A 27,472-nucleotide genomic window follows, 5' to 3' on the forward strand; every position below is an offset into this window, starting at 1 on the left:
TAACATCAAATGTGTTTATTAGAATGTTTAGATTGCAAGGCCCATAAAAAATATACCTTCATTCTTTTCACAGTACTCTCCCAACACATACTGTCTTTAGTGTCTCATATAAATATTCTGAAAATCTCCACTTCAATGCTTATGTAAACCCATGATTAAAGGCAGAAGAAAAAGGATTTAAAAAAAAATAATAAGAACACTGAAAAGTTCACAAATGTTTTCATAAAAAAACAAAACCTACATATACAGATGTGCTCTAGTAAATTTAAAGTAACACGCCCACTCCTTCAGTGTCACTGGTCACAGCGCCGGGCGTCACACAGAGCCGAGCGGAGCACTTCACCTTCTGGGAAGAGGAATGGACCAGCTGTTGGGAGCAGCGGCGCTTTCTCCATCCGGCGGGTAAACTGGGAGTGACGGTCTCTACTGGCCAGATCGACATGGGCTCAAACACACACACACACACACACACACACACTCACGTAATACTACACACTGTGTGTGCGTAGACACAACCACCACACACACAGAGAGATCCATCTGGCTCCATGACTACAGCTCTTCAAAGAAGGCCACTCTGGATTTGGTGCTTTGTAATGTGAGCTGTGGAACAGAAAAAGCATGATAATGAATGGAGATGCTCCCAACTAATTAAAGCGATAGCAGGAGGGTGAAAGAAAGTGAAATATAATTTAAAAATTGCTCCTTTTGTTGTGTATGAGCATAGTCAGCTATGCTCAAAATACCAGGCAGAACATTTCAATAAAAATGGCCACCGTGCTCAGTGCACTCAGGGGTGATAAGGATCGGCTCTCTCTCACATTCTGACCCGCCAACCCAAGTATATGGAAAACACGTCTGCTCTTCTACACTAAAAACCGGCAGAGCCCGCTGAATGTACAGCCTGCTAAAATATTCATGCCTTCACTCGCGTTTCTGTGTTTTCTCTTTCTGGGGAAGGGTGTATTTGGGCTTAAGCTTCAAAGTGGCTTCTGCCTTTAAAAAAAAAAAAAAAAAAAAAAAGCAGTGTCTTTTAGGAGTGATTTATGAAGACTCATCAGTCGCACTGTCAACCCAGGGCTTTTTAAGGTGCATGGCTGAATTGAGAAGACTGACTGCCCAGAAACACACACACACACACACACACACAGCTTTCCTTTCCTGTCATACGGACAGATTCCTGCCACTAGTTATCACAGAGCACGAAAGCAAGTTTGCTTCACTGAGCCTGAGAATAAACGCTCTTGGAAACATATGGGCTACAAATGGGTGACGTGTCTGAAGGGTAAGGTGTACAGTAATTCACCCACAGATGGCAAGGGGTACAGTGAGCATTTCTAAGAGTGACTAATTTTGGAAAGACTTCATTTTGAATAGTTCCAAATGTAACTTTTAATTAAATTACTGAAGGCTATGCTATTCATGTTTGAACTGTACAATTACACCTTACTTACTGCTACACCGCACTCAGTTCTCTGCAGCTAAACTAGCTGCCTGACATTTGTAATGAAGCGTTCACGTAAAGTAGCTAATTATGAATACTGTGATTATATTGCAGTCGACTTCTCCGGGGAAATGGAAAGATTTGTTGTGGGTGTGGCTTTTCTGCTAGGTGGGTAGACAGGTGCCTGACCTGCGCCCAACAACCCGAAATGTGGATTAAGCACACACTTCACGGAGTGTGTGTGAATTTATACAACATTTCCATCCCTCAATATATCCCTTTTTCTGTTTTTCCACAACTGTCTGATTGTGACTGACAAACAGACAATGGCTATTCTTAACCAGTTTCCTCAAATTATAATTATGGAATCAACGTCTACAGCGACATCAACTACAGTTTTGATCACATTCTTGCAACGTGTTCCTTGAAGTAAAAAAAACATATGTAATAAGTGCTAATCCCATGCCATAAAAGCCCACAGCGAGGAACATTTTCATTGCTACCTTAAAAGACCTCAGGAAGTAGAGAATGATAATTAACAACATTTTTATGTACATCTATTATTTAATATAATAATATAACACCAATTATTTTCTTATCGTCCTTGTTTTTGAATGGTGGGACAATCACACTTTTATCTCGTTTACATTTGTTTATTACTTTTACCACATGTTCACATTATTTTTACATTCGTTTCATTTTACTACTTGATCTGTTTTTATGTATATTTAAGCACAAAGTGTTACATTAATGAGGTTTGACTGACTGATTGATATCCTTCAGTCACTGTTACAAGTTCTTTCCATAGTCCCTTTCCTGAAGAAGAGCAAATTTTTCCCACATTTGGAGACGCTAGACAGAGGTGGAGTTGTCCGGGTGTGCGAGAAAGAAAAAAAAAAAAACCTTTTTAGAATGAGGGCTAACGTGACACATTTACAAGACTGTAGAAGATGATCATCTTTAGTCCTGAAAAACCACTTATAAAGCAAGACACCCGGGATTTAATGATCTGCGCTGCTGAAGTCCCCTGCCCTCTCCACAGGCAAGCAAACAGTGCAGAGGGTGACAGAGTTTATTTTTGGGAGTAAAGGAAGACCTTCACGTCTCATTAGGGCAGGTTTATTTTCCCTCAGCCAGCACTCCGGTCCCGGAGCTCAGACACACAATCTGCAAAAACACACCGACTTACTTGCAGAGAAATGCAAATAAGGAAGGAGAAGGACAACGACGGCAGGAGGAATGAAAGGTGAACAAGAGAGAACAAAAAAAAAAAAAAAACTGCGCCAAATCAACTGGCACATTTGCAAATGAGTGCCGAGCTAATGACTGAGTACATTACCAGGGAGACATATGGATTTGTTCGCCGCGTGTTTACCCACGCTGTTCCGATTTCCCGCTCGTCTCCCGGGGGGCCGACATTTGCATGCGCCGGCTGCAGCCCGCAAAGCTGCCATTTGTCTTTTGTTCGATGATTAATATTTGAGGCCAAACTAAAACTAATATTTCTATGGCTAGCTGCGCAGGACGACGTTCAAGGAGCAAAAAAAAAAAAACAACAAGCGGACCGGGAGGTGCGCGGCTCTGCTTCGAAAAAAAAAAAAAAAAGGCCTGGGGGAGAGGCACCGAAAAGGTTATCCTCCATTTGAAAAGTGCATCGGCGTAATGGCTAACTTAGTGAGGACGAGTAGCACCGTCGAATTCTATTTTCAGATTCCTCCAACTTCCTGACGATAATGACAACCAGACAACGGCAACAGCAAAGCGTCTGGAGGAGGCGGCACTCAGCCGGCGAGATTGGTTCGCATCAACAGCCCAACTTTGTCCGGCGGACAAACATTGAAGTTTTTTTTTTTGATTTGATGAAGTGTTCTGCTGGCTGGTTTTACAGTAGGAGGCGGCGCAGCGCGTAACGAAAGCATCGAGCCATTAATCTTCCTCCGCCCCGGCCGCGACCTGAAAAGCCAGCGGCCCATGTCTGCTGGCCTGGGGCTCCCTTGCACCCGTCGTGTCCACCTGTCTGCGCCAGAGTTCAGAAAAAAAACAAAAAAAAAGACATAAAAAAGTGACATAAAAAGTGAGCAAGAAAACCAATCACACACCGTCTCACAGGTACACCGATACGTTGCCTCCGAGCCGGTTTTCAATTAAATGATCGCTACTTAATGCCCGGGGGGGTCCGGGAAATCCGAATGAGGAATCATGTCGCAGAAATCAATTAGCTCTACTATAACGAGTGCATTTCACAGAGGAGAAAATGTGGTTCACCTCCACATTAAGCCTGGCTTCTCAAACAACCTGAGATTTAGTTGATGATTTGTTGAGTGTCTGATGGGTTAAAATTCACGAAGATCACGATAAACGGAAAACAGTCATTATCGCTAAAAACGGTTGATTGGTTTTTAGAAAACTCTGCATGTTTTTTTTGCATTCTGGCAAGGGGTTTCTCAGGAACCACAGAGCCCTCTAGTGCTCTTGGCATCATCACACCCCACAAAAGAGAGGAGATGTGGAGGTTTGTGGTGCAGGCTGAAAATATCAGGACGGCCTCTTTTCTCTTCTCCTCCATCGGTGCAGAGGGGATGAGCTGCAGCTTTGGCTAGTCTCAGTAAGCCCTGCCGCGTTCCGCCCCCAGCCCCTCTCCCCGATACCAGAACCCTGGATTTGTGGGGACAGACGGGCATCCTACACCACATACTGATGAGAGTCGGCGCGTCTAGGTCTGCATAACGCCATCATGGCCAACGCGTCTGAACCCTCTCAGCTAGATGACACGGGAGCCCTCGCCCTTTTCTAACCGCTGTACCTTTTTGAAGTTGCTCTGTTTGCTGGTGCCCTTGTCTGTGTTCTCATTGTGCAGGATGTCCAGTGGGGTCTCCCGTTCCTTCAGCTTCAAAGACTCAATCTCGGTCTTCAGCTCGTTCAGCTGCTCCTGGAGATGCTTGCTCTTCTCCATGTACTCCACCCTGCGCAACGAAGAAGCAACTGAGCTTACAGAACTACTTTAAGCCCACTATGTAAAACACAATTGTATCTCAGAAGATGGAACTTTCTAATAATAATCAAATCATTCCGGTTTGTAAAGGTCCACTGACCTTTACTTTTTTTGTTTTTATATAAAGTGGGTACGGAAAGTATTCAGACCACCATACATTTTTCACTCTTTGTTATATAGTAGCTATTTGCAAAAATCATTTAAGTTCATTTATTTTCCTCATTAATGTACCCCATTAATGCACATCATATTGACAGAAAAGAAAAACTGAAATATCACATGATCCAAAGTATTCAGATCCTTTGCTGTCAATTTCTTCTGATCATCCTTGAGATGGTTCTACACCTTCATTTGAGTCCAGCTGTGTTTGATTATACTGACTGGACTTGATTAGGAAAGCCACACCCCTGTCTATATAAGACCTTACAGCTCACAATGCATGTCAGAGCAAAAGTTGAAAAAAGTCAACCATCACTGCAGCCCTCCACCAGTCGAGGCTTTATGGCAGAGTGGCCCAACGGAAAATTCTGCCGAGTGCAAGACACATGAAAACCTGCATGGAGTTTGCTAAAAACACCTGAAGAGAAATAAGATTCTCTGGTCTGATGAGACCAAGATAGAACTTTTTGGCCTTAACTCTAAGCAGTATGTGTGTCGAAAACCAGGCACTGCTCATCACCAGTCCAATACAATCCAGTGAAGCATGGTGGTGGCAGCATCATGCTGTGGGGGTGTTTTGCAGCTGCAGGGACAGGGTGACTGGTTGCAATCGAGGGAAAGATGAATGCGGCCAAGTACAGGGATATCCTGGGTGAAAACCTTCTCCAGAGTGCTCAGGACCTCAGACTTTTCCAACAAGGACCCTAAGCACACAGCTAAAATAACAAAGGAGTGGCTTCACAACAACTCTGGTACTGTTCTTGAATGGACCAGCCAGAGCCCTGACTTAAACCCAATTGAGCATCTCAGGAAAGACCTAAAAATGGTCCATCCAACCTGCCAGAACTGGAGAGGAAACGACGTCAAATACCATTCACAACCACAATGTTTGGTGCAAACAGCAAGTCGTGTCAGTGTTTTTCTAGAACAAAATTTCATTAACCCACTGGTTCTTCAGGGTCTTGAGTGATGGAACTAAAAAAAATACATTTGTTCTTATTTTTACATCCAAATCACCGAGAAAATACAATGCTTTGCACCTTTGGAAGCCATCACGGTAAGTGAAGATAATGATTTAGGGGAAGGGTGAGAAATTCTGGGCAGAAAAAGTATGAGAAACTGGGGGTAACCTTTCCCCTTATAATGACATAAGGGGACAAATTCCATATCAGACAATCTGAGCTGCTGCTGAAGCCGAATGGCCAAAGCACTCTTTACACCTTTCACCATTTCAAGCCACTGCAGGACAATAAGAACTCTTAATGTTAAATAATCTCATGAAGTGAAATTTTCATGATAAGGGACCTTTTAAGAATAATACATTCAATGAATATTTGACTTTTCTCATAAATCATAAAACCCTGCTACAGTCTCTATGCAAATGACTCAATGAGGTCCAGTTCAAATCTATCAAATCATGCTCTTCTAATCAACCTAATCTATTTTTGATGGTCTCAAACTAGTCTTGGTCAGTTGTGTGCATAATTTGGTTTTATTCTCATAACCCACGTCTATGATTGCACTACACAAGACCCCAACACTGACTTCCCATCTAATTAGTAAGATAAAGCAGACTAAAGTTGGAATTACATTTCTAGCTATTGAATATACAGCAATTTTTTTGTTGCAACAAATGTATATTTGCGTCTCAGGGTTTGGCTTAAGTCTACACCCTGCTTAAGAAACGAAAAATTAAATGCACACAACAGCCATGTCAAGTTCCACTCAAAGTACTGTACACAGCCCTTCATTAATAGAGCTGGGTCAATTAGCAGGAGGAAAAGGGAGAAGGACATTTTTTTTTATATATATATATATAATTTCGAATCAACTCATGCATGGACTGTTCCATTCCACCTTTGGATCTATTAACCTCGGCACGCTTGAGGCTGTCAGAGTGCAGGCACCCATAACGGCGACCAATCAATGCGCTAAGCACCCTTTCAGAGGTGCAAATTCCTTTTAACGTCGCCACACCTTCCCAAGAAAGGAAATGTGGACATTTAGCATTTTTGAAAAGAAACGACGGACATAAGGGCCACGCGGAATGCAGCGGCACCTCGGCAGCAGGTTCACTCACTTTTCCTTCTCGATCTCCATGGACAGGCGTTTCATGTCCGTGTCTTTGAAGTCATAGCTGAGATTCTCGGTGCTGAAGTTGAAGCTGGAAATGTCAGGGGGCATGGCGTTGGCAGACTGAGCTGTTGACTGAAACAAGAAAAAATAAAAAATAAAAAACGGGCGGGAGGGGGTTGGACGAATGAAAACGTAAATTCCTGGCCTCTGCAGAGATAAGGGAGTGAAAAAGTGGCTCTTTGAAATGCAGCCTGTATTGCCGAGCCTTGAGGTCTCACCATATGGACTTTAAATGAGTATTTTTCTCCCCCAGCAGTTAAAAGCAGAGATGTGAATTAGTATGTAAATCAGCCCGCCGCTCGTGAATGGCTGCCAGCATTGGGACTTATGTTTTATCTGTGGTGGATTTGCACATGCAAAAGAAGAGCAGACAAGGTGCCGAAGCAGACCGCTACACCTACAGGACGTAAATAGCTGCACTGAGGCCGGTTCCTGAAAAATTAAATGCCCTTTCGGTTCCCATCTCTCTTGTTCGAATCTCGGGTTTTCGATCTGCCCCCCCGCCCAGGTCCTCCACTCCCCTTTTAGACTGAGGGGGTGGGTGGCTGACATTTCTTCTCCCCGTTGGCCTGAGGGCCACCCGAGTCCGGAGCTGTACCCGAGCTGTCTGCAGCAGAGTGACAACTGTGCCGTGATTGGCTACGCACCGAGTAGGCGGCTTTGCTGGTGATCTCCAGCAGCTTGTGTTTCGCCCGTCGCTCCGAGTCGCGTGCCTCCTCCAAATCCTGCTTCAGTTGATCCGCCTCCTTTGCCCTGTATATGCACGTAGACGTAAAAAAAATAGGGTGTCAACCAACCCACTGGACCAGTAAAGGGCACAAGGTTGACTCTGGCCTCACTGGTTCAGCTGGAACATTGGAAGTGATCTGCTCATTTATCCAAAGCGCCTGGTAATTGCTCACCATGATTAAGCACTGGGAAGGAAGGGATAATCTGACCTTTGAGCCTGACAAAGACGCTATTTACGTGAAGTTGTTGCTTTTAAAACTTTTTAACATTCCTATCAGCCCCTCTGCACATCACAGGGACGTCGTTCACTGTCCAAACACTGTTCAGTCCTCCAGAAATAAGAGTATAATGTTAAATAAATTGCTTTTAATAGAATTAAACCACAGGCTAAATTGTAGTGCAGTAAATTAATGGGAGAAGTGAAGCAGTAGCAGACACTTTAGCAGGAATTACCTGAGGTTTATTCTGTGGTAATTGCTTAATTTCATTCATGCTAAATTACAGTCTTGGCCCCACTTGCAGACATGCTTTCATTACAAAGAGAAAGAGAGAAAGAAGAAAACAACTTTTTACAAGAAGGATATTGAAGACATGCTTCCGCAGACTGCAAAAATACAGGAAGAATTTGACCATTTGATATCTTGACGTTATAATGTGTATTCATTTATTATATTCAGTTTCATCTTATAATAAAGTATTTATTAGTATTTATATAAATTAATACTTTTTTTTTTTTTGCATCTGAAAATTTGATGCTTCTGAAAATTTCTGAAAATGCTTCTGAAAATTTGAATGCTTCAACCGACCCAGGCCACATATGGCCATATGATTTAAGTTGGAGTCAGTGTAAAATACTAAAGGGCTCTTAAGAGTACAAAGGTTCCAACCTTCTGACAACAAACATAGTGACAGTGGAGGATGTTGCATTTATTAAGAATATTTCATATAGACTTTGTTATTTTATGCTATACTATCCCAATAATTTCCAGTAGAGGCCTCCACAGGCGTTCCGAAACAAATGTGGACAAGGTACAGACAGACAAAAAGTCTATCCATTTTCATCTTTTTAATACTGAGCATGAAGGTGTCTTTACACTCATTTTAGCCTTTTTCATAATGATGCAGTGAGAGCAGGCAGTACATCTGATGTGTGTGTGTTTGTGTATCTCAGACCTGCGTTCTGACTCCTCAGCCATCTTCAAGGCCAACATCTCAGCCTCTAGCTTCTTCTGCTCCAAGAGCCTCTTCTCCTCCTCACTGCGTATGGCCGTCACTTTGATCCGCTGGATCTCCTGCTCCGCCTCGGCTGCTTTCTGCGCCAGCAGCTTGGCCTCCTCCTCTGCAATTTGGGCCTTCTCGGCCAGTAGGTCAGCAGTCTCCTCTGAGCGTAACTGAGGGACAGCAAGACAAAAAACAAACTGAGCGGGAGAAAGTGACTAAACTAAACTATTAAAAAAACATTTTATTCCACAGCATATACGTATGTATGCCTATGTGATTGGGTGCTGAGCATCCCCAATAACATCCTCACACCATCCATCTTTTAACAGAAACCTGCCCTGTGGCAGAACCCTGAGGAGCAGAGGAGGCAAAACAAAAACAGGACAATAAAACTTTCACCCTCATAGAACAGATGGGGCGTCCTTGCAGCAAGAAGAAATAATGCAGGATGGAGTGCAAACGGAGATGGGGAAAAAAAAAAACTCGACAGTACCTGAGAGGGGAGACTCTGCGCACGAGGTGACACGTGTCTAAAGATGTGTGTATCTGTGTGACTTTTCTTTGCATACAGTGGTCAGGAGACGGGGTTCGAGTCGCACCAGGGCTTCGTTGGCCATGTGGGCCTCGTCCTGCAACTGAATCAGCCTCCTCTGCAACTCGTCCCGGGCACGCTCCGCCTCTTCCCGCAGACGCTTCTCACGCTCCAATCGCTGCCGCTCCATCTGCAGGAGGGGACAGTAAAGGTCACAGGCACTCTGGTGAAGGTGGTTTTGGGGGGAGATGAAGAAGACGGTAAATTGAGAGAAATTGGAGGAGGAGCTCTGCCGCAGAGTTTACTGCAGTGACGGAGACCGAGACGCGGTTGCTGGAATGATGAAGACGTACAAGGTGACTGGGACAAGGCGGCTACTTAAGAAAAAGAGGAGGGAACAGCAGGGAATCACAAAGAAAAAAAAGGGGGGGGAGAGAATGCAGACAGGGGAGAAGGTTACAGAGGGGAAGGACAGTCGCGGATTATAGGCTGTCTGTGTGTGTGTGTGTGTGTGTGTGTCTCGGGTAAGCGTGTATTCTTCTGATCCCACTCAGCTCGCTCCGGACAGCTCACCTGTTTTCGGGCCTTCTCCTCCCGGGCCTGGGCTTTCATCTGCTGCACCTCCAGGGAGTCCACCCTGCGCCGCCGGATGAACAGGTCATGGTTCCCAATGCAGAGCTGCAGTATCTGTCATGACCCAGAGCTTCTGTTAGCCACATCACTCACATGGCTGGAGGCCATTGATAAGGGAGGAGCTGGACAGAACATCCCAGTCAAGGGCGGACAATGCGTCTCACTTCAGTAGAAACGTCTAGATAGAATTAACCCGAGACATTCAGAACCTACATCAGCACTACATCACCAGAGACATTTTCATTTTAATGAAATAATTGTTAGGTTTTAGCACAATTACCAGCATGAAACAGAAGAGGAGAATAATCACTTTCATTGGCTGTAGTCAAATAATTTGAGAAAAGACAATGAAGCAAAAGATGTAATGCTTTCCTTCAATCCTCCAAGAAAATTACTGTACACTATTAGCTAAGTAAGACAGATGGTGAAAAAACTAACTCAGGCACTTAGACAATTAGCATTCTAGTTTTTAATTCAGAGATCAAAATGTGTCATATATAAAACAATTAACTTAATAAAGCCTAAAATATAAAACTCCAAACTAAATGCACGTAGGCCAAATTAGATAGAAAATCACTGGCGCCCTCATGTCTGACTGCATTAGGCCATTAAAAGTCTACATGAATTTAAACCAAATACCTAGATGCTAATGTAAATAATGGCACATTATATATATATATATATATATATATATATATATATATACACACACACACACACACACACACACACACACACACACACACACACACACACACACACACACACACACACACACATACACACACACACACATATATATATATATATTCATAAAGTGGCCTTCTGTTGTTGTCAGTTTCATATGGTCATATGTTGCAGTTTTCATAGTGATGAACTCTACAGAGTGCTGGTTCTCAGAAGGTCAGGAAAACACAGTACCTGCAGTTGTAAGACTTAATAAAACACTGAGTTTGTGCAGCATGAATAAAAGCATCTCCAGCAGTGTTTGCAGCAACATTACTAAAAATAATGTTGCTGCAAATGTTGATAAGCAGAATTATTACATGTAAAAAACATGCCTAAAAAAACTTCCTATTTACACCAATTTAAATCAATAAAATGATTATCAATACAACATTAGATTTCTTCTAATAAGTCTTTAAAGTCTTGAAAAATCTTATTATTAATGTCTCTGTCAATCAAATATTAAAATATGCACATAGAGCACTTAAAAAAATCCTTTTTAACCATTTCCACTTCCAACAACTGGTCTTCTGAGATTCCAAAAATGATCCCAATTACCCTCTGCTCAAGATCATTACATGCATGTCCATCTTCTATCTCCAAAAAATACTACAATTTCTACTGTCCAGGTCAGGCCATGTAAAAATGAGGTTATGATAAATGTTTGTGTTAATGTGGACGTTTTGATGATTCTAATAAAAGTGAAGGACCGAAAATCTAAGCATTTCTTTTTCAACCATGTGAAGCGCACACACGCACAATTGAGCCGAGTCCAATGTGGGTTCCAATTAGCCTCAGGGGCCTTGGGTCGGGGCACAATTCAATCTTACGGGAGAGTTTTTCTCTGGGATCCTCAATAAACCCTGATATTACACATAGAACTATACTCACCAGCTTGTTGACCCTTAATTTTGTGGAGTTGAACTTGAAAACATCTGCAGTCTTGTCCAAGGGCTTTATGGCAAACTAAAAAGAGAAAAAGACCAAAGTTTTTTATCTTTTCAAAGAACAAATGTGGACAAGGTACAGAGATAATTCAGAAAACACTATTATAAACAGCAAAACACACAAGTAAAATTGCGGCTCATTACCTCTTTATCACTGTATGAGATGTTACGGATCTCATTCCAGGGGAAAGAGATTTTCGGGGTGAGTTTATTTTCTGGGTCATATATATGCAATCCCAGGGCATCGACCCCAAGCAGCAGGCTGGTTCCCTTTTTGTTCTGCATGTAAATGCACCAGCAAGGAAAAAAAAAAGCAAATGACATGAGCACACTCACTATGGTCACCAAAAAATTATTTTGAGCCTGTACATACATGACTGCATGGTTCTGAAATCAAATCGTGCAACCATGCTGATTTACTAACCAGTTGGATGTTTCCATTTGAGGAGTAAAAGATATTCGTATGCATGCTGCATGATCAGATAGTGATCTGATCAATCTCAAAATGTGTAAACAGGCACACAGTACACTTCTGTCTGATAAAGTGAATTAGGAATGTACCCAAGTTCAATTGATTAACAGGTTTTAAGAATCAATTAAAAAAAAAGTACATGCACAAAAACAATACATTTGCATACAGTGACTGCAATAAACTCAAAAACATACTCTCTAAATGGCTTCATGGTAAAGTTCACTGTTTGAATTCTTAAAAAGCTAATTTCTAGTTTTTAGAAAACACAAACACAAAGAATAGTTGTAATTGTGTACTCGAACATCATATTTTACCTTACTTATTACAAGAAAAAAAAAGATTAGATATGAAGTCTTTGTGATCATGTTTGCAGGCAATGTTAAATATGTTAAACCTAAATATGTCATGTATGTGCATGATACTGTGAATATAATAATCTGAAGTGACAGCTATAATGTGTCAAATGAAGGGTGATGATCCTCAGCATAAAACTTCTCTGTAATCGAGAGAGGAAGGAACGAGCCCACCAAACCCATATTCGTTTAGGAGAGAAACTCTTACCCTGATGAAAAAGTAATTCACGCCATACATCTCCAGGTCCTGAGCAATTTTTAAGTATTCCATTTGAGCTTCGTCCCTAGGTCAAAGAAAAAGACATTGTTTAGAATCATTCATTCATCATTGTGGTATTTGTGTGACATGTATGACGGATAGATGTTGAGTGGAGCCTATTCAACGGACGCCTTCGCAAAGGTCATTTTCTGTGATGCAGGACCAAGACCAAGAAAGGCAGTCGGGACACTGGATACGTTTGATATCTTTGTTGCAAAATGAGCTCCACCTGAGACTCAAATGTGTCTGTCCAGATAAGAAACATAATATTAAAAATGAAATGAAAAAAAAAAAAAAAGAAGAAGAATACAAGTCACTCAGCGGTCACAATACGCTTTCAATTAAATTCATTCATGCTGACTGAGAAAGGCAGTGACTGCAAGACAATAACTATATCTATGGTCATTCAATTCAGTCAACAGGAATGTTGTAAAAGTAGTAGTCATTACCACTAAATAAATACAAATTTCACCTCCTTCAGTACAGACCATTCAGTACAGGCTGGCTCAATCAAATAAATCTCAAATCCTTTGCACCTCAGGTAAGAATACGTCCAAGAGCAACACAATTAATTTGCATGCTGCATCAAAGTCATGCAACAAGTGAATTAGTCTAACAATGTCCAGCAAAAACAAGCCTGCAATGAACTACATGGCTCTTTCATCCTAACACTGCTTTGGAAAGTACATTATCATTTAAGTGTATTATAATTGTATCCATTTTTGTTGTAGTTCGAAATCTGAATATTATTGTGATCTTGTAACACTAAAATGCAATGTGTTTAATTTTTGTCACTCACAACATGAGTCATAAATGCAGTATATGCATACATGCCTAATCTACGCCTCAATCAAGCTTTTTGATTTCAGGTAGGCTACAAAAGGGTCTTAAAATCTGATAAACAACTCTGGTGGGGGTGGCCAATCAGTTTGTTAATCAGTTTCAAAATCTGAAGCCTCGTTATGCAGTGTTTAATGATTTGTATATGTTGATATGTTTAAGGTGATAAGTAAGTTGTGTAGAATTAGCATTGCGACACTAAGTTAGAGTGGCCAAATCCCCTCTTTTCCCCGAACATGTCCAGCCTAAATGCATATTTGTGCTAGCAATTTGCATATTAGGTGGTAGTAGCCTAGTCGGTAACACACTTGCCTATGAACCAGAAGACTCAGGTTCAAATCCCACTTACTACCATTGTGTCCCTGAGCAAGACACTTAACCCTGAGTGTATCCAGGCGGACTGTCCCCGTAACTACTGATTGTAAGTCACTCTGGATAAGGGCGCCTGATAAATGCTGTAAATGTAAAATGTAAAAATGGCATTAAAAAATGGCATTCACTGGGATGGTATTGGCCTGGTGATGAGCGATGCCTGTTTTCCTCCAAACGTGATGCCTGGCGTTTACACAAAGAGTTCAATCTTTGTCTCTTTAGACCAAAGAATTTTGTTTCTCATTGCTTGAGAATACCAGAGAGGACCTCTGGAGCTGGTTCTCAGGTTCTTGGTCACCTCCCTGACTAAGGCCCTTCTCCCCTGATCGCTCAGTTTAGGTGGTCGGCCATCTGGTGGTCCGCAAGGTTTTGAACTTTTATTTACAGATGATGGAGTCCACTGTTCTCATTGACATCTTCAGAGCAGCAGAATATTTTTGAGACGTCAGAATTTCCCCACAGAAAATGATCAAATCATTGGCTAAGGAATCATTATTGTATCATATTGTGACCAATATTTACACCAATACAAAGCACTGAATCCCTTGCAGTGGACACGGGTTGTCGCTGCTGTGCGAAGTCCAAATCCAGCTCCTCTTGGCACAGTAGCAGCTTCATAGCTGACAACTGCAAGGTATTTCCACCTTGTTCCTTGCAACTTCTGGGCAGAGGTGAATCAGACAAGCACTACTGGGATAGTAACCATCTCTTCTACATAAAAGCTTTATCCAAGCACCTCTAGGAACCCTTACTCCCGAGTATGAGCGTTAAGCTTACATGGACCAAGGACGAAAAGCCTGCTGTACCTTGTTCTCCCCCGATGTTCCGCGTAACAGGCAGTGATTCTTTCTTCCCACATCTCCGGTGTCATCTGATAAAGGTTTATCACCTGCAGACAGGAGCGAGTTGCACATTTCACACACACCTTCATTCAAATGTGCAGCTGCACATTGTCTCAGCTGCCAGTGGGACGAGGAGAGCTCGGCATTCCAACGAAGAGACACTGTGATAAATTACACTTACCCGCTTTGGTAAAAGTTCCTCCTGAGCCAAAAATCCAGGTTTATGAATAATTGGGTCATAATCTCCATACTGAAAGAAATAAATAAAGAAAAGAAAAATTAGACAGACGGCTTCCCAGAATAAAAACCAAACATACAGTCTCACTCTCCTGCTCCGTCTCAGTTTGAAACAATATGCAAAAGAAACGGGGCCAGTCATTAATCAATAAACAGATTTATTCCTTAGTCTCGCTCGCTCTCATACACACATTAAACACCCAAGTCTTCAGAAAATAATATCATTAAGGAGCATCATTAGACCAAGCAGTGCATGACTAATATCTGAGGAGTTCAGAAGGCAAAGTGAATATAAAAGAATATTAAAAAAAACGGCTGGTACGCGAACCACATCTTTATCTATGAACCACGTTTCATCTACGTCACATCAGCAAAAATTAAGAAAAAATTAAAACGAAGCATGAAATTGCACAGGGACGGTCTGCATGTGTATTCTAAAACAAGATACAAATCTTAGCATCTGCACAAATCAATTTAGGGACATTTACATTCAAGCACGTCAGTGCATGTCTAAAGCAATTTACAAGTAATAACAACATTTATTTCTTATATAGCCCATAATCACCTACAGTATGTCTCAATGGGTTTGACAAGCCCTACAGTTGACACCCCCCCACACTTGACCCTTCTGCACACAAGGAAAAACTTGAGAGATGTGTAGTCCAGTGTCATGGTCTACATTACATGTTACTGGTCCATTTGAAGATGGTGGTGGCTGTGGTGACCCTCTGGTTCGTTACATGCTGAGTCATCGTTTAGCAGTTGTCAGGAACCTGGATTTTCTGATGGTCTCTTCACTGGGGTCTGCCAGTAGTCTGTGTGCTTGATTCAGTGTCTCTAATACATAAGATGTACGTAACAAGCACGTTTCTTATACGTTTGAAGTTGAAGGTTCAAACCCCAACTATGCTTCTCAGCCAGGCACATTTTCTTTGATGGGCTGCGGTTGCACACTGATGACACTTCATGAGGGTTCCTTTTTTTGGGCTTTTTGGGAAATACACATGAACATCATCAGGAAATTGGACAGGTATGACTGGGTGTGAATAACTGAGGAAATGAAGAATGCACCATTCAGTCAAAACCACTCTCCCTCGATGTTCTGTACAGAATCAGTGATGTGGCAGTGTTGAGCAAATGTGAGGAAACAGGGCGTTGTTGACTGCTTTTATACAATATTCCATTAATGTTAGTCTATTTTTTTAAATCAAATGATCATAGAACTGTTGTTCCAGCAGACACCCTTACTCTAGTTACAGGGACCGTGTCCATGTGGGTTCTGGTTGATGGACACAATAGTGAGGTTTGACCCTGTGACTTTGTATTACTCAGTGAGCTACTACCTACTAAATTCTAAATGAGAAGCTTGTAGTGGTAAATGAATAAAGTGAAGTAAATTTGCTGCATTACTGGCCTACACTGTTCCGCCTTGGTCCCTCATTTTAAATTATTCAAAAGATGTTTTGCTCACTTACAGAGCTTGCCTTAAGAAGCCTTTGTGCACTTCCTTTCTTTATTCCCCCTCAAAGACACACACACAGCTCAAATGCAGTCCTGCCAGCGTGTCAGCCCCTCTCCTCTCCACCGGATGTCTCATTTCTGGAGCCGTTCTCCGGCGGCGTACCTCTCCGGGTTTTTACGGGAGCAGCTGTTGTCTGAAACTGGCTGTCAAAGCCTCTCAGAGAGCAGCGTGTGCGGCGCATGCCAAGCAGCCCCCACTGTATCTACACCTGCATGAAGGGGGGAAAAAAAAAAAAAAAAAAAAAAAAAACATATCCGCTCGCCGACTCCCCTCTGCTTCTCCGTGTTCTCTCCCTGCTTCGGATTTACACAGAGCTTCCTTCCTTCTCCTTTCATTCCACTGTTTCCTCCGCGTGTCTCAGTTCCTGCAGGGTTTCTTCCTATGGAATAAAATGTTGCTTTGGTTCTGACTCCGGTCCCATCTTTTAATGACGCCACGGCTGCTGTTTATTGCCCTGATCGATCACTTTGCCCGAGCTGCATTTTCCGCTTCATCTGGCCTGCTTTCTTGCCTTGTTTGCTTCATCATCAAAGATGGTGCCAGTGTCCAGAATCTAACCCCGCCCCCCAGACGAAGGAATTGCAATATCTAGGGAGGTTCTTTGTTAAATAAATAAATAAATATAAAATCATTCAGAAGGTACAGAACATTGTTTCCATTGTGTCTATCTGTGCCATTTTCTCACTGCCCCCACGAAGAGCAGCTTAATGGATGCCCACTAAAGAAAACACTGTTTAATGATGTTAGAGAGATGTTCCACTAAGCTCGCTGTGAAGGCTAGATAAAGTGCTAAATAGCTGCAACAGAGTTTGACATGAACAGTTACAGAACGTTTCTCCCCTCTGCTCCATTTTCGTTCCAGACTCAGTGTCAGTGCTCCCCATGGTGGTGTGGTACCATGTGACCAAGAGTTGTCACATTGAAAAGCATAGCTTAATGCATCATGGTACCTTAAAGCACTATGGTACCTGGCCCCTTCTGTTGCGGTATAAATAAGGCATATAGTAAAACTAGAAATGTATTGTGATGCAGCACCTAAACAATGACCACAAACTTTTAAGTAACTAAAAAATTACAAACTCTCCTTCCAGTTTTTAACCCACTAAGTAAAAGTATGTCTTTAAGATATTTAAATGTTATTAAATAGAATATAATTACATTAAAATATCTTATAATAATATCATATAAATACCTTATACAGTAGTTACAGGGACAGTCCCCCTGGAGACTGTTAAGTATCATGCTCAGGGACACAATGGTAGTAAGTGGGGTTGGAATCTCTGTATTTATTGTATTCTGGTGAGGCATGTGTGTTACCTACTAGGCTACAATCACCTTCATAAAGAGTAAAAAGTACATTGAAATTAAATTTAATTAATTGGGACACTAACATTATTACAAATTAATAACAACAGTGATGTCATCATATACTGAGGCCAGTAATTGAACAATGCATTAAATGTGATGCATAGAGAACAGTCACACATAGAACTGTAATCAAATTGAATAATGAAACAAGAAGATTAACACCTCCATGTAAAGTACATGGACTGATTGGTCATAAATATTTTATAGGACGTTTTCTATTTTACCGCATGTCCAAAGATTCAATTGAGCAGCCCACAACGTTTGGACGAAGAATCCTACAATCAAAAATGAATTAACTTGATTGAGCTCCCTAATCCTGTGCCTTAGCTAACTAACCCAATGCTGGGCAGAAGTGCAGCAAAACTGATGGAAAAAAAGGCCCTGTCTGAATTGAACAGGCAGTCGAACACTGGGCAGTAGAGACTGATTAGGGACTTCCACGCAGACACACTCACGCACCCGAAAGGCTTCTAAATTGGCATGAGGTGAGGTGTGGGCAGTTAACCAAAGCTCTGTCAAATCCAGCGCTTCTCACAGAGCCCCGGCTGTCATTCAAACGGACACCGAGTTTGTAATGTTTTCTTTTTCTTCACAGCTCAAGACGTGTAATCCAAGGTTAGTGCTTGGAGCGCTTAATTCTGAGAAACAAATGAATGCGAATCCACAGATTGACAACAAGGTCCTGTGGCCTGGAGAGTGGAATTAAATCAGGGTTACATGAGATGTGGAATCTGACCTTCGCTTGGACAGCATAGGAGGCGAGAAGAACAGACGCTTCGGGGGGGCAGTATATTTCCTCCTCCAGAATCCTCTTTTTCACCTGAGGTTCACAGAAGAAGGCAGAAAAAAAGCTAACACAAAATGACAACTACACAAGTCTACACCTTGCATACAGACAAGCCAAAAACTTATTTACAGAATACAAAATTACCTTTAAAATTCAAAAGCCCTATAAAGGGGTGGGGTGGTAGGTGCCTAGTGGTTAACACACTCACCTATGAACCAGAAGACCCAGGTTCAAATCCCACTTACTACCATTGTGTCCCTGAGCAAGACACTTAACCCTAAGTTGCTCCAGGGGGACTGTCCCTGTAACTACTGATTGTAAGTCGCTCTGGATAAGGGCGTCTGATAAATGCTGTAAATGTAAATGAAGTGAACACGACTTGTGATTACTGGGCTATTACAAACCAGTCAAGTATTTTAGATTACACTTAAAGGGACAGTCTACCAAAATATGTACAAATGATTGTCAAATATATGTTGCGATAAGCTGGTACTGTTATGCAATTAGTTTTGTCATTGTATTTATTAACCATATCAATTAGCATGGTAGTAATGACCTTCTGAGAAAGAAAAATCAATAACCGCCCCTAATAGGAGTTCACCTCTTAAACAGAATTTTTGAAAATTGCACCAATGATGATATCGGAAGAGTCAATAGAGGACGGGGATATCAAAATATCGCTAGTTCATTTTCCTCTTCACCAGCGCATGGAAGGTAAAAAGCAACAGAGCCTGGCCGGCTGTTCAGCGCATTTCCCCCAATCTGCTTTACAATTGAGACTGCACCCTTGAAAGAGGCTTGACAGAGGGTGGCAGTTTCAGATAAGCAGGGATCCAATTGAGGAGCGTGAAAGCACAATCTAAACGAGATACACACTCCCAAATCACAAGCTGTACACCACACGTGGGCTATTTTGAGATTGAATAAGAAGGCATTTAACATTTCAGCTTCTTATTTTAGCACTGATTGCCACAACAGTATGGCAGGTCACGCATTACTCGGCTCGTGGAGCAAAGATAAGCCGCTTAGAATATGTTTACTGAGATTCTGCGCAGAACAGGGAGTGAAAACGACACTGCCCCGCTGATTCTTTTGGGCAGGGTCTAGAAGGTAAGTGTTATATGGGGGTTGAGAGAAAGGGCATTCGGGGCATTTACTTCAAACGTGCAGGCTAAGGATCACAAAAGGCAAACAAAATAAGGGACCTTCTGGTACCTTCCAACCAATCAAGAAAGAAAAAAATAGACACTCTGGTCTCAGAAAATGCGCTGGACCTTAATTGGTGACTGATAAATGAGGCCTGTTCAATAAGGCTTTGTAACAAATCCTGCCACTGCCATCCAGGAGAATTGTGCGCTTAGCTTTGTGAGGAACTCCCCAAAGCACTGTATGGAGGAATGGGCACTCGTGTAACGTGAGGCTACATCGATTCCACTTGGCTGAACACAATCAGCAGGACAATGAGAAAGTGCCTCCCGTGCAGGAAAAAAAAAAAAAAGTGGGGGGAGATGGAAAAAGCATGAGGCACAATGCGACAACGAGTCATGGAGAACCTTCAACAAGAAGAGATCAGGCAGGGATGTGTGGAGATGCAACCATGGAATTATTTAAGAGATTTTCACAGGCAAAACAATATGTGCACACATATTGTATATATGTGTGTGTGTGTGTGTGTGTGTGTGTGTGTGTGTGTGTGTATCAACTAATTGTGGAGAGTAGATTCAAAGTCTGACCTCACATATCATGATGCAGAGATATCAACATAGTATCCCATTCTGTCTCGTTATACAATTGGGGAAACTTATATTATTGTTTCACGAATAATGGCAAAAAAACTCACTCCATATCCATATCAGTCATATCAGGGCACAGCTGCCAGAGCCCATTTCAGGAAATTGCGTGCAGAGCAAGGACTCACCCAGTTTGGGGCTACAGAGCAGGTGAACGGGTGAAAAAAAAAAAGACCAATCATAATCCACTTCAAATGAATACCTCCCTTGTTTGTGTGTCATGTATACCCAGATAACAGACCATTAGCAAGATGGTAAGGTTCTTTCTTTAGATGTAAAGTAGGCTGAAGGTCTATAACTCCATTCTAGGATATGGGACAAACACCCAGGGTGCTAAAACCTGGAATGGGACTCCAGCTGGACTACCTGCAGGAAGAACAGGTGCTGGGTGACGTCCTGGACAAGCTCTTCCTCTGCGTTCTCCGGGTAAAACTTTGCCAGGAAATGCAGCATTATGGGCTCCTCTTTTAGGACGTCGTGATCCAAGACCTGAGAACAGAACACAGAATTCTCAAACTTCTGCAAACAATTTCATTTACAGGTTTACTGATTGGGATGCTCTACAACAATCAATAAATTAATTCATGAATTGCTTTAACTGCATTCCAAATATGCAATTCAATGATCTTCCTGAAGATAAACCTTTCTTGAACCGTGCAAACTAGTTTACTAAAGTAGCCTACCAACCTGTCAATAAAAGCAATTTTACAAAAGATCAGCACTTAAAGTCATGAACAGCCACGTACACGTATCTAAAATCGAACAGGCTCGAGGAAAGTAAGAAAACCACGCAACATATCTGACCGTGAGCTCCATACCTTTTTATCCATCTTGAGCCAGGCCTCTGTGTCTTTGACTGTGTACTGAAGCCCAAAGAACCAGGTCTCCCTCAGCCCAATGGTTCTACACACCAGATCAAAGAGGTCCTTCCCTTTCCATTTGGCCTGCAAGGAGAAGTTATGAGACTGTAGTTAAAAAAAGGCGAACCCCCCAAGTGGCGCTGCGTAGTAGTATACACACAATCACAGTACGCAATGCGGCTTTTGTTGTGAAAGCGCTGGGAAATTCCTGTAACGTAACTCACCGGGGGGGCGCCCTGGGAAAGCTGCTTCATAAAGATGTTCTTCAGGCACAAAAGGCACATGAAAATTATGCTACAATGCCATTATTATTAATCAAGCATTTTTTTATGCTGCTTACACACATAGAAGCAGTTGATTCCCACAACATAAAACCAGCACGAGCCGAAGATTCGGCGCTCGGTCATTCAGTTCACATCAACACCGACTCAACTTGACCCAGCTCAGCGATATCAACTAAAGCCGCGAGTGCACTGCACTCGCCACGAGGGTTTTTTGTGCTGTTATTAACAGAGTCGCTGAAACGGGGCAGATTTGCTGGACCGGGTATTAACATAACTTGACTGTCGGTGAAAGGGAAGGACAAAGGAACATTGAGGAACAAGTCGGCTGGAGCCATGGAGCCATATGCCCAACTTTAATCTGCCTGGTCCGAGACCGAGGGGGGGTAGAAACGGATTTCCATATTCAATGAGTGTAAGCCGAGAAGCCGTATCAGATGCGCACCGCCAATTAGCGCTGCTTTAATCTCCGGCAGCTCCGAGGGGCTTAAGCAGAAGCTCGGAGGAAGGAAACACGCAGTCATCAAATGGAGAGGAAAATGTTTATGGCTGCTTAAAATATTGAATACAAAAAAAAAAAAATAGCCAGACAGAGTGAAACAGGGGCCGTCAAGGTCAGTTCAGCGCATGAAGAGAAGACGTCCAGCCAAACAAATGGCAGACAGTCAAGAAGAGCTTCTTAAGGCGCATGAAATTGATACAAATCACAGCTCCGGCCGAGACAACAGCCAGAACATAACAGCAAATGAAACACTGCCTGGCCCGTCACAATAACAATTACTCATCCTGTCGTGATGAGAAGCCTTTTGACTTTTTGATTTGGCCACTTTCATTAGAGGATACTGACCAGAGGCCCACGACATTTTTTTGAACAAGAACCAATCAGGTAAAACCCGTGCCCATCCACTGTCAAGAGCATTAAAATGGTGAGAAACATACAAAGATTGGACGTTAAAAGTAAGAATAATATTAACAACGTGACAATGGCATAATCCATCAGCGCAGTGTGAGGAAACATCGAGCTGGTAGCTCATTAACTGCAAAATTAGCCTTGCACAGTCATGCCTACTCACCGCATATCAGTACTGGCTGCTTGCAAGCAGTGTGCGACATTCATCGACACAAAGCACACAGGCGTCACAGAAAAGCAAAGTGCTTTTGAAACTGAAGCTGACAGACACCAGCGTTCCCCCTCGCAGGAGCTGCGCACAGCCCAGACGAAGAAGTGGGAGAGGCACAAACTGCAATCCACTACTGAGATTTAAAGGTCGCAGGCCCGCGACACCTAGGAGGACATTTCCCCTTTGTAAGCTATGTAAGATATGGAGTGTGAGGCGTGTTCAAAAATGTCACACTCCATAGCTCAATCAGAATGCTTGAAATACAGTGCTGAGAGTGAGCATGTTGGTCTCCGTACTGGGCGTGGTGGATTACATCACAGATCATTAAAGGGCATCATACCAGGGGTATTCGGAGTGTAGAGGATGGATGGAAATGAAGGAGGGTGGTGGCAGTCTGGCGTGAAACACTATCAATCATGTCTACAGGTAAATTCACACCAACAAATTTTGGAATTTGCTTTAAATAAATAAAATAAAAAACCTAAATTATCAAGTTCACAGACAATAACTTGCTGTTGAAAGGTCAGGCCATGTTTTACATTCATGGTGACAATTCTGACAGAATGCTAGCTAATTTCCTCAAAGGACACAACGCTAATCAAAATATTCCAAAAACTAAAAGGCCTAATGGTGTCATGACCTCAAACCATTTACAAATCAATGCAACATTTGGAGACTTATATTCTTTGATTTATACCTCAGCGTCACAAGCGGACCAAAACTACCATCGCTAATTTCCTTGGCAATATTCCTCAATATTCCTAAACATCCAGTAGATATTATGAAGCAATTGTCAGAGCCCATATCCCAAGACTAGATCTCCACAATGCAATAAGGCAAGTGTCCAGGCCCTGACGTTATAGGGATTACTTACGTTCCCAGTTTTCCAGCACATGGGGAAGGCGTGCATGGGGCCTATGTCTCAAAAACAGACTATTAAATGTACCCTGAAGTCAGCCCTCACTGTGACAAATGCTAAATTGAGGCAACCCTTAATTAAATGTTTTGTCATGTCCACCTCACATTTTGGAGGGATGTCTTTCAAACCAGATTCCCTTAACGCTGTTAAGTGCTGAAAAAAAAACATGATTTAACCTTCTCTTCCCTTCTCGCTCGGCGTGCTATATTAAGTAGATGGAGGAGGGCTGCCCGGCCCACTCATGCTCGATGGTTGCTGGACTTTTTTTTTTTTTTTTTTTTCCCCTCAAACAGGACATTAACTTGAAAATTTTAAATATTCGCATCAGCGTTCAAGTGTAAAATTCCTGAAATGATGGCATCCTTTCCTACACATGATCCACAATCCTTGACTTGAACGTGCCATTATTCACATGGTTATTATCTGGCATGATTTACTACTATTTACATATTATTAGCAGTGATTGTGTGGGTGGGGGTGGTTTAGTATGTTTTTTTTTTTTTCATTACAGTCTTAGTTTATATTGCACCGTTTCTGTTCTTTGGTCATGCCATGTCAACTTTCAGTTTAAAAAAAGATTTTTGATTGAAAACTTTCCAGCAAGTCCGCATTTTACCTCCTTCAACTCGCATTCTGGATTGTGTTCAAGGGCAGATGCAAGCTGTTGTCAATGGCTTCAAAGCGAGGGGACAGATTTCTTGCCAATGCAGGAAAACCCAAGGACGCACTCATTAGCTTCAAGACTGTTCTCCTGCAATCGGAGGGAAACTCACTCTCTCTCTCTCTCTCTCTCTCTCTCCCCACTGCTAAGAATAGCAGTCCTTATGTGGGATCGCCAATTTAATTACATACTCAGCAAACTCTCATCTCCATCTCCATTCCCACAAAGAATTTTTTTTTTTTTTTTTTAAATCGTCCGCCTCTTAATCGTGAGAAGTGCTCATCAGCTCTTTGTGCACCTCTTTTGTGAAGTCGGGAGTATTTTTGTACGTATTTCTAAATTAAACAGAATGATAATAGGCCTGGTACCATCGTTAGAAACAATAGAGACCTATTTTGACTGAGCTGCTTCATAAAGATGTTCTTCAGGCACAAAAGGCACATGAACATTATGCTACAATGCCATTATTATTAATCAAGCATTTTTTATGCTGCTCACACACATACACACATACGCACGCACTTGAAACGTGCCATAGGCACCTGCTGCCCCCATGTGGTGCAGCCCAAGCAACACAGATGATAAAATCTGCCGCCTGTACAACACCGTACAACATTCGGCTGAAACAGGCTGAATGATGGCACATTTAAAGTGATTCGTTTATCTCTAATATGGACTAAGTTCTGTTTATAGGTTCAGTATCCCTGCAGCATTTAGTGAATTTATCAGGAAAGACATAGAAGCACAAATCCAATCATTTCAAAGCAAGTTAAGGGAAAGTGAAGTGATTGTCATTGTGATACACAGCAGCCCAGCACTCGGTGCACACAGTGAAATTTGTCCTCTGCACCCATCACCCGGGGAGCAGTGTGTGGGTGCTTTTGCTCAGTGGCACCTCAGTGGCACCTTGCCGGATCGGGATTCGAACCGGCCACCTTCTGATTACAGGGCCGCTTCCTTAACCGCTAGGCTATGTGAGGTATCCGAAAAATTCCAAACCAATTTTTGCACCTAATTACTTTTTCTTCATTAGAACCTGCAGGATTCGAAGGGGCACATGATGACAGCACATGAAGGAAGCGGCAAGGAGGGCAGACGGGGCCGCGTACCCAGAGAAAACCCCGGGCCGCTGAGAGAAACGTGTCACATGCTTCCACACAACCATCTGTTTCACGTTAATTCAAACGCATTCCTTGGTCTCCAGCCATTCATTTGCAGTAATCATCACAAATTTAAAAAGAAAAAAATCTATGCATATAAATAAATAAATAAAAAGAGCTTAAATTACCGCTGCCATTTATTTGAAAGCAACCAACTGGAAAAGAACCGAATAACCAAGGGTCTGATTAAAGCCGGTGCTGGGCTCATTTTCTCATTAATATGCATTCGGTTGCCCTTTGTTACAAAGATCACACTGACGTGCTTCAGAAAGGTCCTGCTTCAAAGAAAGTGGATGGAAGCTTTAAGCTAAATCAATAAAACTTGCACGGAAACAAAGGATTTAATTATGATTGTGATCTTGAAATTGATCTCTATATTCTTCCAGGGCAAGATTTCATTCCGTGGCGCTCGCCAAGTTGCCTAGATAACAGGTCAGCCATCAAGTATCATTTCTCAAGATCCGGCAAGAGTGCTCTTTTAATTAACCACAATAATGATAAAAATGTGGATCGTATCTCTCTGAATGACAAAAATATGAATAATATGAATGAGAGCAGTAAGACATGCATTCTCTATACAGTCCATGGTTTCAGTCTGTAATAAGTTGGTATCCTTTGGAAGATTTTACTTTTGATCATTATTTTTGAATAGTTGATTTTTTCCAATCACATCTGATTAAAAATGGCTGGGACTTAATTGTTAAAATATGTGTTTCTAGTCCTTTCACGTCTATATCTTATTCACACTGATATGCATATTACTGAGAACATACGTGTATACGGTACATTTAGGCATATTGCAAACACACCACCAATGTTCACACACCTCGCAGCCGAACTCCATGTCTGCGTCCATGGTGGCAATCCTGACGCTGAAGGTTCTGGCTTGTTTCCTCCTCAGGGAGTTTAATCCCAGTTTAAACGCGCTCGCCATGATAACGGGGCGCCTTCCCCCTCTTAATACGCGCTGCGTGTCCCTAACACTCGCACCGGTGATTTTCGATAAAAAAAAAATAACTAAATTATAAATATGACGAGGAGTCCTGATTCATGAAAACCTACATAATTCGCCCGTCGAGGCAGGTAGTAAAACAGACTTTGATAAACTCACTGGTTAGCATTAGCATGTCTAGGCGACATCGACTAACCTGGTCTCTCGGGTGTTCGCCAACTAGCTCTGCTAGACGTAGTAAAACAATCCTAAAACTCACTTTAGGCAAAGTAATGTCCTTCGCCAGCACTAAACGGTACCTGGAGCTCCACTGCGGCTCTCTTGGGTTTGCCGAACGAGCTCGCCGGGCTAAGCTAACGCTAGTTCAGCGTGCCTGAGGTAAAGTTCTCAGCCCCGCACGTCGGACGGAGTACAATTCCCCAAAGAAGCGCCCGCCTCGTGTGAGAACTTCATGTCGAAAAACTTTTTTTTGTGACAATGGGCGCAAAAAAAATCGGCTTCTTTGAGTTTTTTTTGTTTTGTTTTGTTTTTCGGGCGAGTGACCATAAAGTCGGTCTCGTTGTGTTGTGCGGTTGCGATCCCTGCGCTGTCAACAGAGCCGCCGCTTCCGGCTGCTGCGCCACGTTTACGCCCCTTCTCCAGAGCGACTTGCGGTCGGTATTTACAGGGGCGGACCTCGGGGACCCAGTGGTGGTAAGTGGGCTGTAGTATCCTAGTTGCCGATTAGGCTATGTGTGATGTGTGAGCGCATCCATTCATATTGTTATTAGAAAAATCCTCACACTAGTTATAAAGCACTTTTATCATGGCAGAATTTACACATATTTTATGTTTAAAACCGTACAATTGTAATATTTGGTTATGTTTGCAATATTTGCATATTGGAACCAATTTGAATACTTTTGAATACTTGCAATATTGAGGTCAATAGTAGTCGCAAAAGCATCTCACTGCATATCATACCATGTATGACTGTGAATTTGAATTTGATTTTAAAATTCAAACATAATTTTTTTTTATAAAATAATAAATAGTAAAAATAGTCTGTATAAAATATTATAAATTCATATTTATATGTTCTGTACAGTGTTACTTTTGCTCAATTCGGTAGGAATAGAGCACACGAGAGAAATCGGCGTGATATATTAAGTACAATG

The 27,472-nt window shown here is 42.2% G+C and overlaps 1 protein-coding gene across 2 annotated transcripts; it reads right to left on the reverse strand.

Moving 5' to 3' along the window:
- On the reverse strand, positions 1 to 26,940 carry nf2a (NF2, moesin-ezrin-radixin like (MERLIN) tumor suppressor a). Of its 2 annotated transcripts, XM_028995568.1 has the most exons (16): positions 26,190 to 26,940; positions 21,180 to 21,305; positions 20,728 to 20,850; positions 18,521 to 18,604; positions 14,839 to 14,907; positions 14,622 to 14,704; positions 12,553 to 12,628; positions 11,664 to 11,798; positions 11,464 to 11,538; positions 9,787 to 9,900; positions 9,281 to 9,403; positions 8,634 to 8,851; positions 7,379 to 7,484; positions 6,676 to 6,803; positions 4,248 to 4,407; positions 1 to 603 (listed from the first exon to the last, which is right to left on the reverse strand). In XM_028995568.1, exons 1-16 carry the CDS (start codon positions 26,295 to 26,297, stop codon positions 553 to 555), a joined length of 1,779 nt encoding a protein of 592 aa, XP_028851401.1. In that variant the 5' UTR covers positions 26,298 to 26,940; the 3' UTR covers positions 1 to 552. The 2 variants fall into 2 exon arrangements, with proteins under 2 accessions (XP_028851401.1, XP_028851402.1); XM_028995569.1 differs by lacking the exons at positions 1 to 603; positions 4,248 to 4,407; positions 6,676 to 6,803; ... (1 more) ...; positions 8,634 to 8,851; positions 9,281 to 9,403 and adding an exon at positions 9,418 to 9,587.
- Between the last annotated feature and the right edge of the window lie 532 nt (positions 26,941 to 27,472).

The sequence above is a fragment of the Denticeps clupeoides genome, chromosome 11 (genome assembly GCF_900700375.1).
Source record: "Denticeps clupeoides chromosome 11, fDenClu1.1, whole genome shotgun sequence".
In the NCBI taxonomy this organism is placed as follows: domain Eukaryota; kingdom Metazoa; phylum Chordata; class Actinopteri; order Clupeiformes; family Denticipitidae; genus Denticeps; species Denticeps clupeoides.